Source organism: Rattus norvegicus, chromosome X, assembly GCF_021556685.1.
Source record: "Rattus norvegicus strain SHRSP/BbbUtx chromosome X, alternate assembly SHRSP_T2T, whole genome shotgun sequence".
Lineage (NCBI taxonomy): Eukaryota > Metazoa > Chordata > Mammalia > Rodentia > Muridae > Rattus > Rattus norvegicus.
This window is the reverse complement of record NC_141554.1, coordinates 68036546-68057866: the sequence shown is the minus strand read 5'-3', so window position 1 is coordinate 68057866 and position 21321 is coordinate 68036546. Positions and strand designations below refer to the sequence as shown.

Genomic DNA, 21321 nt, shown 5'->3' with positions numbered 1-21321 from the left:
CAGTGTGTGCATGGTAGTACTGGGGATGTAACAAGCACTATTTAATTTCAGTGCAATACAGAGTGTTTAAATGTTACTTGGTGCTGTTTTATGATTGGAGAAGATGACTTTTATAAGCTGGACAGAGAATAAACCGAAGAGGTGAAAGGAGAGAAGCTCAGTTGAAAGACTGGTGCAGAAATAGAGGTGTTGAATAAAGGGCAGGTTGTATTTATTTTAAAGTTGGAAACAAAGCAGTTTTTTACTGGACTAAGAACTGTAGGACAAGGTAAAAAATGGTATTGGCATTATAATTGCTGGTTCTTCCACTGGTCAACTGTAATTTTGGGCAATCATTTAAATATTAATGTTGCAGTTTTTGTATTAGCTAGGTTTCTTTGGAGTTGAGAGGGGCAAGGGATGGCTCCATTTTAAGAAATTGGTTCCATCACTAACCAAAGAGCATATACAGGCTGGACCTAGGCCTCCCTGCAGATATGTAACAGGTGCTCAGCTTGGTCTTCAGGTGGCTCCTGAACAACTGGAGCGGGGGCTCGCACAAAAGCTGTTGGCTGTATGTGCCATATATTCTTCTAGCTGGGCTGCCTTGTCTGGCCTCAGGGGGAGAGGATGGGCCTAGCCTCACAGAGACTTGAAGTGCCAGGGTGGGAGGGATAACCAGGAGGGCCCCACCTGCTCAGAGGAGAAAGGAAGAGGGTAAAGGGGGAAGGATTGTGTGTGTGGGGGAACCAGGAGAGGGGATGGGGCAAAGGATTGTAGGAGGGCAATTTGGAGGGAGCAATGAGCAGGATGTAAAGTGAATAAATAAAAAATTAATTAGTTAAAAAAAGGAATTGGTTCACATAATCATGAGCTTTGAAGTTCCAAATATGCAAGGTAGCCAGGCTGAAGAGTTAATAATCCAGAAAAACACCGTCATTAAAATATTTGAAATACTGTTTGACCAATTGTTTCAGGGCCACTGTTCTAAATAGTAAAAGTGCTCATGTCAGTACCACTGAAGTGGGAACAGAGGTGTTGGATCTCTGCTTTTTCAATATGGAGATTAGTACATTTCTTTTTTGCCTTTCCACTCTCACTATACCATTTGATCTCTGTTGTTTGAAACCTCCTTCACAGTCAGGCCTGTGGTACATGACTTTCATAATGACCATTTGAGTGGTTTTGTCATGCATGTTCTGCATGCACGTGTATATGTGTGTGTGTGTGTGCATACATATGTATGCAAAGATAATTGTGTGTGTGCACACGATTGTGTGTGTGCATATATATGTGTGCAAAGGTAATTGTGTGTGTGCACATGATTGTGTGTGTGCATATATATGTGTGCAAAGATAATTGTGTGTGTGCACATGATTGTGTGTGTTTGTGTGTGTGCATATATATGTGTGCAAAGATAATTGTGTGTGTGCACGCATGTGTGTGTGTGTGCGCATGCGCATGCATGTATATAGAGGCACTTAGGTCTGGCAGAGTGACTTTTGAATGCAGAGCAGACATTTTGTATATGTTTGTAGAATGGATGAGTAAGATGATGGAAGAGGCAACCACCAGGTTACCTGTAGTTACCAAGCCAGGAATTGGCCCAACACAAGGCAAAAGGGTTTGCAGGAATTATTTTAGTGCAGGGGAAATGCTACTGAACCACATATCCAGTGAGGTGAGAGCAATAGGCTAAGACAGGAAGTTTCAGAAATTTTTTCCTGGGAAAGTTTATCCACATGCAAAATGTGTTTCTCTCTCCTAACACCACACCTGCCCAAAATGTAAAAAAAAAAAAGGTCTATTTATATATTCAGTAATATTTATTGAGCATCGGCTCTGTAGCAGGCACGAATCTAGGAACTTTACAGTGAATAAAACAGATAAAAACTTTAAAAAGTAAAAAATAAAATAAATTTAAAATGTGAGTTCTAAGAACTCAGGAGTAAAAAATAGAACCGGGAAAAATGATAAAAAAGTGTGTGTGTGTGGGTAGTTACATTTTTAGGTTCCTATTTCTTGCTATACTTTCCTCACAAGATCGCCATAAAACTGGTACACAATAAAGGTTATGGTTTTTGGTAAGATGCAAAATATTCTTCTTAAAATATTTTATCATCTACCTATCTATTCATCTATTTGTATGTGCTTGTGCATACATGTGTGCTTATGCCATGACACCTGTGTAGTCATCAGAAGTCAGTTTTCTTCTTTCACCATTGCATCCAGGGGATTAAAGTCTGGCAGTCTTGGCATCAAGTATATTTATGTACTGAAGGGTTTTGTTGGCCCACAATATTTCATTTGAATATAAGGTGCAGCTAATTATTCTTGGGGAATAGTTTTCTTTAGGTCTCTATTTGCTGTTCCATTTTTTGTTATACAAATCATCATATTAGTTCCTTGTGTGCCCCTGTAACAAAATACTTGACAGAAACAACTTCAGGGCAGAAGGATTTATTTTAGCTCAGGGTTTTAGAGGGCACAGTCCTCTAGCTCCATTAATTCTGGAATCTTGATATCATGATAGCAATACTATGAGACACAAGAGGATGCTTATCTCATAGCTAACAAAAAGCAGAATGAAAAAATGTGTAGGGATGAATAACCTTCAAAAGCATGCCCCTAGCTCGGTCCCACCTCCTGGAGATCCTATCAGCTCCCAAAAATAGTGCTACCAGCTGGGGACCAAGCATTCAGCATGATGAGCTTGTTGGGAACATTTTATATTGAAACCATAACAAGCACCAGTTTTTGCCTGGAGGATGGAAACTTCGGTTCTATGTTTGACCCTGATATTGCAGTTCTTTTCTAATCCCAAATGTATAGAGTTGTATGGATTCCAAAGCGTGTTTCCTAGAACTGTCTGTTCTGGCTCTTAATCTGTTGTTCTTTCCAATTCCATAAAGCAGTGGGTAGAAGTAGCAGTAAGTCCCATTCCTACTCCTTATAAAATAAGAATGACTCCTCAGGCTACTGTGAGGTACAAAGCAAAAATGTATATGCAAGGGCCTTATATGTGAAACTCTAAAAGCTGGTGACTAGGATCTAGAAAGTTGATCGTTGTAATTAAGTGACTTCTTTTCCTCTTTTAAATCAGGTGTACGTGAGCCTTTTGTTTGTACTTTTGAGCCTTTTGTACTTTCGTCGTTTCTTTTCCTTTCCTTTTCTTTTCTTTTACTTTTTTTTCTTTTTGTAACCAGCACACGGAAATTGGGGTAGCATTGAAGCTAAGCACCTCCTAGAAATAGGAATAGTTTCAAGAAAACACTTTGTATCATCTGTCAGTGAAATGGCAGCCACTGCTGTGAAGTCCTCCTTGACTGCTTTTGGGAGACAAGAACTTAAACTCACTTTCTGATGCTTATATAGTTGCCTGTCATTTGTCCATTAGTGGTAACCTCATTCTGAATGCTGGAGGTGGGAGTGGAGAACCTGGAGAAGCTAAATCTTCATTCAGTGTGGAGCCCTGCTTTTGTACTATGGCAATGCTTCACATCCTAACTGAATATACTTAATTCTACAGAGCATCTTTAAATCCATTATCTCTTTGGCAGGTATTATTTGGGTCTGCTATTTATAGAAGGAAATTGAAGCTCGGAGAATATATTTTTTGCTTGAAGTTAAGGGCAGAGATTGTATTCAGATCCTTAAATAGTATTATTTACTGGGATTTGGTACAGTTTTTTATGTCAGAATTTTTTTAAGTGTTTCACATCCCATGTATGCCATCACTAAACCCTGACAAACAACCACAATAATGGCCCTGATTTACATGTGAGACATAAAACTAGTTATGGTGCTTGCTTAGAATGAAGCACCGACAGAATACTAAGATATTATACAATTCTAATCTAAGGATGAGCAAAATAAGAACCAAGGACACTAAGTAGCTTGCTTAAAGGTCATATAATCAGCCACTAATAGAAGTAAAGTTGACTCTCTGGTGATTGGCTCCAGAGGTCAATGCTGGGTTTTTATCCTCTAATGCTCTCCATCTTCCTTTTTGAGACAAACTCTCTTACTGAACTTGGAGATGCCCCACTCATGACTACTAGTTGGCAAACAAACTTCATGGGTGCTTCTGACTCTGCCTGCCCAGTGATAGGTTTTCAGATGCACACTACCACATATGCCTTTATATACATGCTGGGGAACTGAACTGTGGCTCTTATTCCTCTATATAAGCACTTTACCAACTGACGTCTCCCTAGCCATAAAGTTTGTATTCCTAACCATTAATATATACTACTTCTAAGTCCTGGGTTTTTCCTAGCTTGGCTAAGTGGATCACTGAGCTAGAGAAATAGACAGAGGATTAGGGAGAGACTTAAGGATGTGAGGAGGCTACTAAGCAAATTTAACAAGTTTTCTTATTTAACTTTTGAATAAATAATATATTCACACGATGAAACAAAATCAATCTATAAAAATGAGTAAGTTGGTTTTGTTTCTCCACCTACTCTAGGGTAGGTCACCAGTTTTATAGCTTTTTATGGATCTCTCTAGAATTTTAACATGTAGATATAAGCAGAGTAAGCATGTGCCTCCTCTTTTTTATCCAAGAGATCACAAGTCAAACATATTATTCTGTATTGCGCTGCTTGAACATATGAAATCTTTATGATCTCCTCTTGTCAGTGTACAGAGAGCTTCAGCAGTTTCATCTCGGAGCTCATGGAGCTCTATAAACCACTATCTTACAAATGTCTTTTTATCAAGCTTTGGTGGTATCTAGCCTCCTCCTGACAGCACCACAAAGGATATTATTGCAAAACTGTCTTGGGCTTCACTGAGCTATGTAAAATTTCAAGCCCAGCTCCTGAAAAGCTCTCCAGCTGAACTAATTGTCCTCCTCATACCCCAATTTCAGCTTACTTATATCCTATGTCTATTTATACAATTAGTATACAAATATATACAATTATTTTAAAACATTTATTCTTTGAGAATTTCATACGGCTTATATTGATCATACTCACCCCAATTCTTCCTCTTTTGTGTAATTCTTGTTTAGTATCTCACAAGGAAAATTCTAAGCTTAATGTGATGATGAGTGTTTAGTGTCCTGAATGTCCACCCAGTGACTTAGCGTTGAAATGAAACTTGCCAATAAAACTCAGGCGTGAAAATTAGAGAGTGGTAGCTCTCTGAATGAGTCATGAGAACCAGGAAAGTAACTATGTAGGAGCTTAGACTCCAAAAACCAAACACTGGCTCATGATACTGACAGACACATTCATAGTCCATCTCAATCTTGAATTGGTACAAATACAGTTTTAGCTGCCCCAGAAAGACCCTAACCTTTAAGGGAACCATTGTCCTTCCTGTGCACAGCTTTTGCATCTTTACTATTCTTTCCTAACAAGTCTTCTCTGCACCCTGAGTAGAGACAGATGGCTTGGCCTACAAGCTTGTTTGAAATAGAACTGAAATTGTCCAAAAATAAATGTGAAATAGGATTGAAATAGATCTAAGCAAAGGAACAGGAGGAAATCGCTGTTCTTATGTATTTATTCAGACGCTTATTCGTGCCTATTGGCCACAGGAGGGCGGTATGGGAAGCATTTCCTGAAGAAAGACCTCCCGATGGTCACCAGGGATCTTTCAGTTTAGTAGCCTGGATCTTTAAGTTCCTTGTAGAGTTCTTCCTATCTAAGATAGGCCCTTAAAGGGGCCGGAGATGGCTGAGAAGCAAAGGTTGGTATTCACAAGCTGCAGCTGATGCTTGCTTTCTATGATGGACATTTGCTAGATCCTACTTCGAGTCAAGAGTCCCGAACTTTGTTCCTTATCCATTTAGTCATTTGTTCATGTAGTTACTCAGGCATTAAACATGTTATTGTTGTGTGCTAAGTACTGTTTTAGGGGCCTAGAGTAGAACAGTTAAGAAAATAGTCTCTGCCTTCATAGAGCTTACATTCTATGTAAGGAAAACAATAAATCAGTAAGCAAAGAACTGTGTGATAGTGTAGGTCATGACAAGGTTTTTAAGAGAAAAGCAAGCTAAAGTGTTAGGAAGTGGCGTACAGTGTTAGAGAATGTGGTGAGGGTAGAGAAATTTCGAGGAGGTGAAAGAACTAAACTTGTAGATATCCAGGAAGAAAGTATTCATAGAGCATCTGATTCATTGCCCTTCTTTGATTTCTCTCTAAAAATCTACTCACTATCGTCTAATTATAATCAATCTACTTATTTAACTTAAGCTAGTAATTCATCATCTAATGTCCAGGTAACCGTTGCAGGACCAAGCCCAGCCCCGTTCCACCTTCAGCCAAATTGTTGAGGATTTAAAACAATCAGTGCTTTATTTTAGGCTACAACTGAAGTTTGTTTGTTTGTTTTTGAAAAATAAGACATGTCTGAAGTTACAAACCTACCAAGAAACAGAGGTTGAACTTTTCTATGAAAGGTTTACTTTTTTTTAACTCTAGATTTTTCCCTATGAGTTACTCCAGGCACAGTGGATGCACCTTTGAACATGAATTAACTGACAAGTAGGTAGATAGAGTGTGAGAGGGGTCAAGTTAAAATGTAAAAACTTTTCTGAGAGTACTTCCTGGAAGAAGTGGGACTTTGGTATCTGTTTGAAATACGATAAACAACACCCAACCAGGAATTGACCTTTACCTGCCAGAAAGAAAAGTTTCCTGCCTAGAAATCTTCTTTTGGATCTGGGAGAGTAGAACAGGGGAACATGGAATGGACTGAGACTGCATCTAATCGCTATGGTAGCAGGCAAGGGATTTACCATTTACATCAGAAGAAGAGCTTATTAATTACATCAAAAGAAGACAGACGACTGGGTAGTTCCTAGAATACTACTTGCAGCTTAGGGAAACAGGCTGCTGGGTGGGGATGAGGGACTTCAGGTTGTATAGGATGTTGTCTCATTTGGGAGAGGTACAGTTTCTAGGTGTGTCCTTTGAGTTGTGCTAATGACTATCTAGATTGGCCAATGTACAGTTCTGGAAAGTTAGAATGATCCATATTGTAAGTGATCTCCGGTTGTGTAGTTTCTGCCATGTGAATCAGGGTCATGTAGATAAAGGCCTATGCTATTGATCAATGTTTAGTCCAGATCAAGGGTGCCAGAAGGCAGCTCTGTGATGTCAAGTTACAGTATTCCTGAACCATGCTTGCAAAAATTTCTAATGGAGACCAATTCCATTTTCTGGTCTGTTATTAATGACCTTCCCTCTGCAAAGCCCAGGTCAGAACATTGAAGCAGTTTATCCCTATGACTCAGGAGATACTTGATCGCATAAAAGAATATTGGCTTTAGAGCCAAATTGTTTGGATTTATATTTGTATTCTACTAATTGCTTGGAATGCTATGTTGGACAAGTTATTTGACTGACTTTATCTCAGCTTTTACATATCTAGAATTTGAATAATATTATATATTTCATATGGTTTTGAGGATTTAAATAGTTAACACATCGAAAGGGCTCAGAATATTACCTGGCACAGAGTAAGTACTTTCTAAGTGTTAGTGGTTATCATTTTCTGTGGAACTGATATGGGTCCTAAGAAATAATGTGAATTTGGAAATATTTATATTCCACATGCTTTCGTGAATGAATAGATTGTCATCCATACCTATGCCAGTAGTGAGAGCACCTGTCTCAAAGTGATAGCTATGAACCGAGATTTACCCAAAGTTTTCTGGGTTAACTCTAGATGGAAGAATTTTCTCATCACTGTGGGAATTGGTGTTGAAGGTAGGCAACCAAGACATTGCAGAAACCAAGAGACCACAGAAACTTTCATGTTAACAGTAGAAAGGGTGGATCAGGAGTGGAAAGCATTGTTGTTTAAAATGAGAGGAGGTGTTTTTTTGGGGGGGTGGTTGTTTTACACTTTTTAAAAAACATTTTATTTATTTATTATATATTATGATTACACTGTAGCTGTCTTCAGACACACCAGAAGAGGGCATCAGATCTCATTGCAGATGGTTGTGAGCCAACATGTGGTTGCTGGGATTTGAACTCAGGACCTCAGGAAGAGCAGTCGGTGCTCTTAACCACTGAGCCATCTCTCCAGCCCTGCTTTACACTTTGAATACAAGTTCCTATATTATTATGGTTCACACTAAGAGGACTAAGATCAAATGCCATGCTGGCAGTGTAGAATCTCCTCGAACTACTTTTGAGGCTCAAAGCACAAGAATTTTGGTTTCTATTCTGCCAACGGTTAGCTGTGTGATCTTGAACACATTGCTTTTCCATATCTGAGAATATGGGATATGAAAGTTTTGATTTTCTCTGTGATTCCCACAAGACCTTGCCTCTCTGGTTGGAATATAGGACTCTGAGTGCAGACGGAAGGGGGAAACCACATTCTTGCATTTAACAAATGACTATGAAGTGCTTGATAGATGTTATACACTGTGGTGAATGTGGGGGAAGACAGCATGGCCAGAGAAAGCCTAGACTGGAGGAGGTGACACCCGAACTATGCTTTGTAGTAGGAAATGGGAAGATGGCAACAATTTACCTAGTCTGTAAAGCTAGAAAACCTGGTAGAGGACCAGAACTTCTGTAGAATAGAAAATGAAAGTGCACTGGTAAAAGTTGAGGTTAAAGAAATCAAAGAATAGCATGTGGGCAGGACATTGTATGTCATGCGATAGAATTTGCCATTAAGAGCAATAAGAGCAGTGGGGAACCACTGAACACATTAGAGCCAAGGAGTTATATAAGTCAAGTCTCAGCTGGAAGAAATAAAGCATGTTAGTTTTCAACAGAATGTGTGTTAGTGTAGAAAATCAAGGGCTTATAAAATTGCTGGATAGGATGGTAAGGCAAGGCCTGGGCTGGGCTTTTAAGATTGACTCCCAGAATCTTATCAAAGTATTTCCTATCTCTGCCACAAGGAGGGGGAGGGGAGGCATCAACAATTCTGGGAGTGCTCTATTTTATTTGCTTTTTCAAAATCTAGAAACTGCCCTTGTTCTGATTACTGAATAGTATCTCATCATATCTTCCAGATAAAGAAAAGTGGCCCATTCTCTGGTTCACAAAAAGTACAGAGATAATCATCAGACACCAGGATTATGGTAACAAAGCTACAGAAACCCTCAATGTCCTCACCATGGTGTTCAGGAACAGAAGCAGTGATGATATGGCTTTCTGCCTCACCATCTCCTATTATTACACCCACAATGCTGGCTACAATGGAGTCTTGGAAATGAGAGTTTGTTGGGTAGATTTTGGTTTTGTTTTGCTTTTCAGCTATATACAAAAACGAGCTTATATAACAATATAGGTCCTTAGCATATAATCCACATTATCCATCATAGGATTGATAAAAGCAGAATTCTTTTGAGAGAGATAATTTGGGCCAGAGCGTAGAGACAGAGCTAAGGAGGCAGAGAAGCTCAGGGACCAGCTAATGGATGATAATAGACCAGAGATGAAGAAGAACTGATTAAAGGTAGTGGCAGCAGGATGGAAAGAAGACAAATTAAATTAAAAGAAATGAAAGTAAGGGTGAAGAAAATCAATGGGCTCTGGACACTATTTAGTTTTTGGAGACAGGAAGGAGAAACAGGACTTATGGGTAGTTTCTGGCTATTTCTCTGTGTAAATGCCATTCTCAAGAGTCAGGGAACTCAAGGGGAAGAATAAATTCTATCAGATGTGGGAGAGAGATGACTTTACTTTCAGATTTATTAACTTTGAGGTACTTGTAAGCCATTTAAAATGATATAATCAGAAAGCAGCCAGAGACTCATCTCTGGACTTTGAGAGCTCCTTGAGTATAAACAGCAGAGAAGAAAGTTCTCTATTTACCTGCAATCAAGTGCCTCTGTCGGGTTTTTTCCATTTCTGCCCAGCAAACTTGTTCCCTGCAAATTTGTTGAAAGGAGGTATATGAGTGTGCAATGGATGGTAATTGAAGCTTTGGAAGGGTATGTACTTATTCTGGGGAAGTACTGACTCAAGAAGATAAAAGAGCAGAAATCAAAAGGAGTTTGAGGAACCATATTAATGACTAGATGAGGAAAAACCTGGGTAAGAATTGAAGACAGGCTATGTATGTAGATGGTATACTTAAGGCGATGAGATATTTCAGAGAAGAGAGGAAGCCATAGGAGAAAGACATGGATGAAACTTTAGCAATAACTTGTTTCTATGGGGAAGCCAAGGATAAAACTAGTTTATCATAGGATGAGGGATCATAGAAAGTGAGGAAGTCATACTAGTTCTCGTCTGCTGCTATGACAAACACCATGACCCAAACCGACTTAGATAATGAACAAACAGATTTATTTCATAAACAGATTTATTTCATCTTACATTTCCAAGTCACAGTCAATCTAACAGAAGTCAGGCAGAAAGAAACTCAAGACAGGAACCAGAAGGTAGAAACCACGGAGGCATGCTGCTTGCTTGCTTACAAAATGGGCCATGCTTAGCTAGCTTTCTTATACCCCCTAGGTCCACCTGCCTGGGCATGGCACTACCTATAATGGGCCCTTCTTCATCAGTTAGCCACCAACATACATGGCCACAGGCAAATCTGATCAGGCAGCTCTTAAACTGAGGCTTCTAACTGATTGTTGTTGTGATAAATTAAAAACAAAAACTAACCAGTACAGAAGTAGAGCTAGATAAATATAAACGTTTTAGGGAAAGATTCTAGTTGCATGAATAAATCATCTATGAGTCTGTTTCTGTCTCAACATAACCTTTAAGGGTAGATTTCAAGCTAGGTGTGGTGATGGATACCTTTAATACTAGCACTAGGAAGCAGGAGAAGTTGGATCTCTGCGATAGCCAGAGCATAATAGAGAAACCCTATCGACAGACAGACAGACAGACAGACACTTTAAGAGGAAAGAAAGAAAACAAAGAGACAGTAGATTTTTCAAATTATTTTGGCTAGTGTGAAAAAGTGCACTTCACACCACAAACTAATAATTACATTTGTATTTTTGTATAAATAAATATATGCCTTATGGAATAGCATTTACCTTAAATAGATGGCTATTTCAGATACATGAAATGGAATGATATGAAAACATTGTGTATTTCTTCCAGTTAAAACAATATTTCCTTTTATGGTTGGATATTTCATTGAGTGAATATATCCCATTCATTCAGTGGGCCTTAAATATTTTTCATCTTTCGGCTATTATAATTAATGTTGCTATGGATGTTTATGGATGAGGTTTTCTGTGGACTTGTTTTCCTTTCTGTTACAAATATATCTAGGAGTGGAGGGTTTTATTTTATTTTATCAAATGTTTACTCTTTTTAACTTGGAGGAACTTTTAGACTGTTTCACATGTTAGCTGTATGTACATTCTTATCAGCTACATGAAGGCTCCAATTTTTGGTACTTCTGGGAACAAACCCAGGGTCTCCTGCACTCCCGGCAAGTACTTTACCATTTAGCTATACTCCTAAGCTCATTATCTGGCTTTTTGTTTCAAACTGTCTGAGTGAGTGTAAATTTTTTCTCTCACTACCAAAAATGATGTAATGAGTATCCTGTATTTGCATTTCCTGCATTTTATTTGAATTTCCCTGATGGCTAACCATGTTGAGTATCTTTTCATGTATTAATTGACAGTTTCTTTGAATAAATGCTATTCAGAGCCTTTGATGAATTTTAAATTGGGTTATATTTCTTTATAATCATTTTATATATTTATAATTTATTGGAGGGTTGTGCGAAGGTCAGAGGACACTCCTGGGAATTGGTTCATTCCTTTAAATATGTAGGTCCCAGGGATTATGCACAGTCAATCAGGACAGGTGGCATGCACTTTATCTGCTGAGCTTCCTAGCTGACCTATAGTTCTTTTAAAAATATTATTATTGTGTGAGTGCATGTACTTTGGAATGCATGTGGAGAGCAGAGGACAAATTTGTGGGGTTAGTTCCTATCTCCTATCTTTGCATGAAATCTGGGGATCAAACTTGTTAAGCTTTTAATCAAGAGCTTTGCTCTCTGAGTCATCTCATCAACCCTTGGATTATTTTCATTTTTTTGTGAATTGTAAAAGCTCTATTTATTCTAGATACACGGCTATAGTCAGATTCTCTTTATAAAGACATATAATAGCACCCTTTGAAGCCAGAAGTTTTAAATTTTGATGTAGTTAAGTTTAATTTCTCCTTGGTGGCTTGTGCTTTTGCCACACTTTAGAAACCATACCCAAGGTCACAAAGGTGTACCCTTAGTCCTCCTCTGTTGTTAGTCATTGTCATCATGTGTAAATGTTTAATGGTATTCTTCAGTATCATTAGGTATTTTGTTTGTGCTCAGATTTCCAGTTATTTCATATATCACAAATGTGCATCTATTTCTGTGTGTTCAAATTCCACCTCAGTCAACTGAGCTATTTGTGAAGAGATCAATTTATTTGTGAGAAACTGGATTATTGATCTTGTAGCCTTTCATGGTGTACATTTTATAATTAGAATCCCTGTACTGCAGAAACCTCCTTCTTTGGTCCACTGTGTGTTTGGTAATTGATAATTAGATCTAAAAGATTGATCTGATTCAAGCGTTTTTTGTAGTTTTGTCAAGAATCATTCACAAATGATTGCTCTATGGACCAAAATGTGTAAAGTGTGGTCTCATTTGGAGTTTATTCTATCCCGGAGGGCTTGAGACTATTTTTTTATGACCTGTACTCATTCAGAATTTCTAATAATTTAATTAAGATAATGACTGTCTGAGACTCAAAGACTTCTAGAGAATAGCAAACAATTCCCATTCCACTTAAGAGTCCACAGTATGCTCACAGTTCCAAAATTCAGTTTGTTATATCTCTGGCTAATCCAGTCTCTTCTTTCTGCTGTCAGCTATCTGTGGCTCCTAAGGTTATAGGAACCTAAGAACAGGAGAGGGTCTGAGAAGTTATCTATATAAGGGAGTCCTTCTTTCTTGAGGGCCCAGGCAGTTGTAGAAATTACATGTATATTTCTGAAGTTGGACTTCTGGGATTTCACTTTATTCTCTGAGAAGCTTAAGTCCTTATACAACAGAAGGGAGATGGAAGGAAGCTCGGAGAAGTTGCCTGAAAGTTGCACAGCCAAAAAGAAATAGGAGAAATTTTGAACCCTTCTAAGACTTCTAGAGAATAGCAAACAATTCCCATTCCACTTGCTCACAGTTCCAAAATTCAGTTTGTTATATCTCTGGCTAACTAGGTCTCTAGTTCAAGACATGTTCCCTTTAAGTATCGACTCAAAGCTATAAACACTGAACAAAGCAATGATTACAAGTAGATTGCAAGTTCTTTGAAAGTTTATATCCGGCAACTTTTTAACCCATAGTTGGCTTTCTTTCTTCATACTCAGCGGGCTGGGACAGTGCATGTTAACTGTAGTGTGAAGAAATCATAATCAGAGAAGGACAGGCAACAACAGCAGAGAAAAGCAAGTAGAACTGGATTGTGAATAAGTTGGTGCCCCTGTGGTTGTGTCCACAGCACTGATTTGTGAGATTTTATTGCTGACCTGCAATTTAGTTTTAGGCAGTGGCCAAAGACACATTTGCTTCCTACAGACCAGAGGGGCTGCAAAGTTATATGCTTCGTTTCTACTTACCAACCTACCTACCCGCTTTTTCTATTCCTTCTCCTTTCTCTCTCTTCTTTATCCTGCCTTTCCCCCACCCTTCTCTTTCTTCACTATATCCTCGATTTCTTCTTTCATTCCATCCCATCTTTCCTTCTGTTTCTCCTTTCCATAGACTTTCTCTGCCTGCCTCCTTCTTTCTCATGCCTGCTCCCCTTCATTCGATTCTATTTGCTTCCTCCCCTCTTTCTCAGTCTTTTTCCTCGTCCTTCAGTCTCTTACCCTCCCTTCCCCCACAAGTTCCTCACCCCCACGTAAAAACTGGCTTTTGGTGGCTCCCGAGGAGAGAGCAGACTCTGTGAGCTTTGGGTTCTCCGATTGGCTGTCGTTGCTAGCACACCAGCTCAAGTCTCGCCTCCGGGCACTGAATGCGCAGCTGCAGCATCTGCTATTGGCTTGTTCTCTTGTCAGCGTCTCTGTCAGAGACTCACGCTGGCGCCCCCAGTTTCTGCGTGAATAAAAAGGCAACCTACCGGCTGAGGTGGGGGTGGGGAGAGGAGAGGGAGAGGGCCAGCTAGGAAAGGCTAGGAAGAGTGGCTGGTAGCCTGGAATCCCTTGAGGAGAGCCAGCAGACAAGAGGTCTTAGGAAGCTGATGAACTAGAAAGAGTAGGGGAGACTGAGACTGACCGGTAGCCAGCTAGGCAGACGGACGCATGCCCGGACAGACAGAAGGCTCTGGAGAACCGATAGGTTCATTTTGCCTTTCCTTTTGAAAAGCAGGATTTTGATTTTTCTGTGGCGCCCAAGAGAGAATGCTGGACTCTGCTACCTTCAGCTCAAGCTAAGATTTCTCAGTTAGGGAAGAAAGATCAGTTCAGTCCCGAGAGGGGGAGGGAAGCAAAAGCCCCTGCCTCCAACCCCCTTCCCTCCCCCGGACCAAACTCGGGGGCCAAACCCAGACCTTCCCTAACCATCTGACTTCCTCCTTTCCTTTTTAGCATGGTGGCTGTATGGACAGTCTGACAGAACAGAGATTGACATCTCCCAATCTGCCAGCCCCCCACCTGGAACACTACAGTGTTCTGCATTGCACCATGACCCTGGATGTGCAAACTGTAGTCGTTTTTGCCGTGATTGTAGTCCTCCTGCTTGTCAATGTCATACTCATGTTTTTCTTGGGAACGCGCTGAATGGAGTCCAGCCACCTGAGCTGTTGCGAACTCTCACTTTGATTTCATCCCAAGAGCCTCTGAGGGGGAAAAAATCAAGAGAGACAGTCTGAGACAGGGAAAGAGAGGGAGAGAAAGAACAAGCTTTCTTACTCAGGGGGGAAAACGTTTTGAGCTTCAACATGGCCTCGCTGTGATATGTATGACGTTGGTATATTATCTCTCCCTAAATCTTTTGTCATGTCTTGTCTTTTAAATATGCCTGTGAGTGTAGTTGCTTATTGCTTGAGTAAAACTGTTGATAAAGAAATGTTTTCTATTTAAGTGTGCATGTTTGTGTGCATTCTCTATGTGACGTTTATGGAGCAAGCTGTGTCCTGTTAAGGTGGCTTCGCTGTTTGTGATGTCTTGTTAACTTATTCTCTAAAAACTACCGTTAAACTCCATTACGGAATTTTAATCAAAATTTCTCTCTTGCTATCAGAATGCATTTGGGTTTGTTTGGGGCTGGGGTTGGAGAAAGGTATTTGTGGAAGAGCATGATGAATTGTTGGCATTCTGGGAAAGTCTTGCACTGGTTGTTTAGAGGAAGAAAAACCTATGCAAGAAATGGATTTATGGAAAATAGTCTTTATATGAGGGGCAAAATTCTGAGAAGTGACACACTGGGGTGCCTTAAGTTGGCACTTATTAACTGTGTCCTTTGAATTTCAATTTTGTTATTCAGGGTTTCCGATTTCTGATTTGGAAAGCTGTCATCATTAAAACATTTGTTAAAGCAGTAAGTGTCGTTTTCTTTGCAATCACGAAGCAGAACAAAAAGTAGTCTTTTATATTTTGAATCAGCAAGAGAGGATTTTGACAAAATGTTTGAGCTCCTTTTCCCAGATATTAAACCCCTTGGTTTGAGTTTGAGGATTTTTTTCCCCCTGTGTCTCACCCAAAAAACAAGATCCAGCTTTTTCTCTAGTTTGGAAATAATAGTGTTCGGTAGTACTCCTTTGGGGTAAAATCATTTGCAGTGGTGTTTGTGAACTACTTCAAATAGAAGTTGCTAGTGCTGATGAGATTTATTTCCTTATTTTTTGCTTGAGAACAGAGGTCTCTGAAACTCATGTAACTGTAAGTATATAATGTGCTAAATTAAGACGTAGAACACAATAAAAAGATGCATAATGGGATGCGAGCTGGGGAAATCTGAGCTGGACACAGCATTCTAATTTGAGATACGTCTGTATTATATAGCCATGGTAATGCTTGCTGTTATTACTCTTATTGTTTTTATATTTCTGTTTTTGCTGAGATACCCTTTGGCGAGGCTGGTAAAAAGTCATTTCTAGTCCCAGTGTGTACATAATATTTGCTTTTTTGTTTGTTTGTTTTATTTCCTTCCTCTTCTTCGCCGATGCAGACAAATATTCCTCATTCCGTTGCTTACCTGACTTGAAACGGTGCCATTTCTGGCTGATACAGCAGTGAATCATGCCACATACACGCCCACACACATGCTTCTAGCTATACTCATGTGGGCGGCTGCTCATGTGTGATGTGCAAATCAGCTAGCATTATGCTGTCAATTTTCAGGTCTTGTTCAGTCTCTTTGGAAATGGTTATTGAGGGGGCCTTGAAATTGTCCTGATAGATCAAGAGAACATTATTTAATGGCACTAAGTTGAGGGTTTGAACCTTAAAGTATGCTCCAGTTGACTCAGTGTGGGTGAGAAGCTGAACAATTTTTTCTTTCTTTCTTGTTTGGTACCATGATAGAAGCAAGATCTGGGAAGCTTGCTGGCAGTCATTTCATATTTATCACCCTTTGGTCTCCTTGCGAGGCCCTTAACGGGGAGGGGGGGACCAAGAACGTCTTTGAAATGAGAATCTAGTATGATTCTTTTTACTTGTTTGTTTCAGAGAAATATTTAAAGTAAGCTTGCATATCATTTTTGAGACAATGTTGAGAATGGGGCTCGGTGCTCGGTAGCTGCAGACCTAAGTTTCATCTGCTAACTGGTTGTTTGACAGTGAGCTTTGCTTTGGTTTGTTTTCTTTTGTTTTCCCTCAGTGAGTTTGGGATTCCCTGTAATATTGAAAATTGGAAATCTTTGAACTAGGTGACTTCTAAGTTCTTGCATTCTGTGATTTGATGCACTCTATAAGGATTCAAAGTCAGAGGGGAATAGACTAGAATGAGAAATGAAAAGGAAAATTATTAATCAAAAGTTCTGGGGGAAAAGGTATACATGTATCATGTTGCTGGTATCTGCAGAGTGATTTTTTTTTTTTTTTTGGTATAGCCACCTGCTCAAGAAATGAGAACTCTTAACAGTGGAATATATCTGACTTTTGATTATGATTTATTTTATTCTAAAAGGAAAAGGACTCTAAGGAGTCTGTATAGCTAGTTTTTGACGCAGGTTTTTATGACTAAGGAATGTCATGTAATGCCTGAAAACCGTTGACAGAAAGCCTTTGCGTAGGGTGCTGCCAGTATATTTCTGGATATATGTGCATATTCATCGGTGGTGGTGGTGGTGGTGGTGGTGGTGGTGGTGGTGGTGGTGGTGGTGGTGGTGGTGGTGGTAGTGGTGGTTGTAAATACTCCTGAGTGTGGTCAGAGGGTTGTATGTTATAGGGATCCTTGAATACAGCATCAAGTTTCTCAGTTCTGATTAGCTTTCCCTGGCACTGGATAAATGTCACCTGTGTTCATCACCTAAAGCCTTTCAGGCTCAAAAAGGGGGGCACTTTGACTGAGCATTCCCGTCAGTAATTTAAGCTATAAAAGGTTCATACTTTACAAATTCAGGAGATGTTAGTAGCGAGATGGCAGGCCGCTTCAGAGCTGCCAGAGGTGAGTCCAGGGAGCAGACAATGAGGTGCTAGTGCGGCTTTCGCTGTGTGAATCCGAAAGCCTTCATAGTTCTTCGCCTATGTGAATGCATGCAACAAGAGAAGGAGATGGACAAAAATGAGAAATGTACGCCAGACGAGGAAAACCCTATGCAGTCTAACTTGTCTTCTTTTGTTTCCTCTGCTTTCTGCCCTTTGGTTTCCCCCCTTTTCTCTCTCATCTGTCCCTTTTAAATGCCTGAGATGCAAGAAAGAAGATGGGGCTTTTCCACTCTTATTTGTTTAACTTTTGTCTTAGAAAGCCCTTTATTTCTCCACCTTACTCTCTTATCCCTTTGAGTAGAGGATAAGCTTCTGCTACCCCGAGGGTGCCAAACCCAGGCTAAGGGATTTTGGCCCTCATCTCCCCACCTAGGAATTAAATAAAATGCTTTATATTGGTATCCTAGTAACCCATGAATTACCCCATATAACCACTGCACTTCAGAGCCCACTCTTTAAAGGCACAGGCACTCTAGTCTCTGTTCAGCAAATGCTGGCAGCCAGCAAAACTGGAAGAGATGTTGTTCAGCAAAGAGCAAGGAAAAAAAACCCTTTATTGCCTGAAAATGCCTAGAAAATATATTCACAGCAGGCATGGAAAGCCTAGCCTTGGACATCCATGTTGACTGTTTATTGGAAGATGGCTCATGTGGGCTACTCTCTCTTTAGTTGTTACCCTTATTTTTAAGATTAACTGAGCCATTTCATTGTCTGCTTTTACTGTAGGAAATCTGTAGGTCTTGAAAGAATTTTTTTACCTCTATTTTTGGTTTTAGGCAGTGAGACAGTGAAGTGATAATGTGGCAGGAAAAAAATTGACCAGCATATTTTGTTCATTAAGACGGGTCTCACCTATCAGAAGCAGCAATATCTGCGTCTGTAGTTTGCTAGAATTTTGTTTGTAGCTCAGAGAAGCCTGTTACAGCTGTAGGGTAGCTGTGTGTTCTTTTCCTGTGTTACAGTAGTTTCAAAGTCGGAAGTAGGACAAGTTAGGAAAGTCATTTTGATTGCTTATCTGATGACTGATGATTGGGACCTGTTTCACGTGTGTGATTGTGTATGTGTGTGTGTGTGTGTGTGTGTGTGTGTGTGTGTGTGTGTGTGTGTGTGTGTGGTGTGGGTGCGCGCGCGCCTTCATGAGTAATTCTACAGAGCTAAAGGATCCCAAAAAACCTATGGGTGAAGTGCCCTATTGTGTTATGAAGCTCAGACTTAGAGTGATTGACTGTACAGAGGATACACTCTAGATGCAGTGATGGTGCTAAATATGCCCTCTTTAGCCTGTCTGCTACCAGTGCATCTGATCTCATGGTGTGAAATGTGAAAATTGAGCCTTTGCTCCTGAAACACTTCCTGTATATGATCTGGATACAGCTCTAGTTGCTTTTTTGTAAGAAGCATAATGGACGAAGCAAGTCTTAGACTTTCGAGCCCTTATTTACAACTTCAGTTACAATAAACAATTACAAAGAAGCTTTGCAACTTCTCTAGGCTGTGTCTCTTGCTTTCCAAGAATCCTTTATTAAAGCTTAGTTCTTCTAATATGTGCCCAGAGTGTCTCTTTCTGTCCCTATGGATCTAGCACTCTAGAATATTTAATTCATTATGCTTTGCCCTGGCACCAAAGTACAATGTGGAAAAACTAGAAAGGAGAAAGGCCTCCAGGAAAGAGGCCGTTATTGGCTACGTCTGTAACACTCTGTCAATGTATGGACCTATAAAGTTTGCAAAGTGATTTTCCATCTTTCTTCAGCCATTTGAAATGGGCAAGGATGCTTGCTGTTCCTGGATTTACAATTGACAAGAGTAAAGGTGAGAACTATTGGTGGATCAGCCTTTCTAACAGTGATGTAGGAGCGTCAAAGTTGACATTTTCCAGTTAGCGTGAAGCTGAAATGGGTGAGGTGAGGAAGCCGATGTGTATGAATCATTCCTGAAGTCACATGGCTTCTTTGGATTTGCATGCTTGTATTTTTAGTGCTTTTTTTTTTAATACTTTTTAAATCTTTAGTCCATGAAATGTCTTGAACAATCAACAGTTCTATTTAGTAAATCTTAATGAAAATAAAATGTCACTACTCTGAATCCTCAAGGTACAAGCCAATGTGAATTGCTGAAACCTACGTTTTGAGGGGACTATATTTTCATGCAGTTGTCCTCTCGTAGACACAAATACTTTTACATATTTATCTAAGAATGTGCTGCCCAAGATTGGGTAGCTTGTCTATTATGCATCAGACCATGGATTTGATCCTTTGGACAGCACCAAAAAGTGGAATTAAGATCAACAAAAAAGTGTTACCCCAAACTGATTCTGCTGCTCCACCTGCCACCTGACTAAGATCAAGTATGCACGGAGGGGCTCCCCTCTGTCTGTGAAATAGCTGGGTGAGCGTAAACCTCAAGATGATTCAAACACACGGCTTACCCTTTTGTGTTTGGTATAGTCCTCTTTTGAAATGGGTCTTTTAAGTCAGTTTGAAGATGATTTTAATTCTCCCCCAATTTGTCATATTTTGTTTTTATTGGTCTATTCTTATATCTTTATGAGTTTTAAGTTTTTCGTCATGTGTAAGAAATTCAGGGTTTCTTTTTTTCAAGCACTGTATCTGTTAAAATATTATATTTTGTTTACATAGTGTTTTAGCCTTTTGGAGTCTTGAAGTTTGTTCTTCATATCATACAGAATATTATAATGTCTAGTAGTGCAATATTTCTTGAAATTTGAAAAAGTATCCCGCAGATTGACTGAAAGAATGTTGTGTGATGAGAGTAACATTACTCTTTTGAGATCTTAATAATGGCTCATTTTGAGGTTGGAGTCTGTTAAGTTTTGTATGTATCTGGTCAACCAGTGCTGACTTACCTGTCAGTGCTAGTATCTGTCCTACCACTGCACTGTCGAGGAGAACATGAGATTTGTTGCATGCATGATGGGCGTCACCCCATTCCTAGCTATTACCTGTCAAACGACTGCTTCCGGGAGAAAAAGAACATGTTATTTCGTATCTTTTGCCTAATATGTTTTACTGCAGGCTTCACAGTGCCCTGTTTTGTTGTTTTTTTTTTTTCAATGTTCACAAACCAGGTGTTATCTAATTGGGTCCAGAATTTAGCTGAAGGATGATTGCTTTTTTTTTTTCTTTTTGGAAATACAGGACATCATGAATAAAACAGAATATATTTTGTTTTCAGAGTTCTGTAAAATGCATAATTTCCTTGTTGCTTTGCCTGGAGATATATATATATCGGAATCACCAGGAGGAATTAACAAGATTAACAATTTCTAGAATCCCTCCTTTTGAGTTGGTCATAGTGGGTCTTTGACATCAATATTTTTCTAAAAGGAGCCAGAGGATGGGACTGTGTGGTCAGGGTTAAGAATTACTTCTGTGGAGTGGTTCAGAGGAAGTATGAGCTTGACCTGAGTATAGTTTATTAGATATATGAATAGGAAAGACTTATAGATGCAAACAGTCTGCAGAGGTTGTAGGAGCGTTGTTGAGTTCCAAAGGCTTATGTCAATTTCAAGGAGTTTCTCCCCTAGGCAAGGAGTCATCTGGCACCCATTAGAATTTAAAAACCAGTAGATTCTCTGTATTTGCTGGTTCTTCTGCATCCACAGATAGAACATATTAGAAAAATACATATGTGGAGTACAGTATTAACGAATTTGGGAGGTGGAGCTTCTGGTATATCTCAGTGATACACCTCAAAATATGTGAGGCCCTAG

At 39.5% G+C, this 21321-nt stretch overlaps 1 protein-coding gene across 13 annotated transcripts in view; it reads left to right on the top strand.

Moving 5' to 3' along the window:
• Positions 1-21321, top strand: part of Arhgef9 (Cdc42 guanine nucleotide exchange factor 9) — a 157809-nt gene that overhangs the window by 14115 nt on the left and 122373 nt on the right. For 2 of the 13 annotated variants that reach the window (XM_087600661.1, XM_087600667.1), the window contains exon 1: positions 13980-14067. Coding sequence is in view for 4 of the 10 variants with exons in the window: in XM_087600660.1 (XP_087456786.1) it covers positions 14895-14903 (9 nt within the window). In the remaining 6 variants the exon portion in view is untranslated. 13 annotated transcript variants of the gene reach the window in all.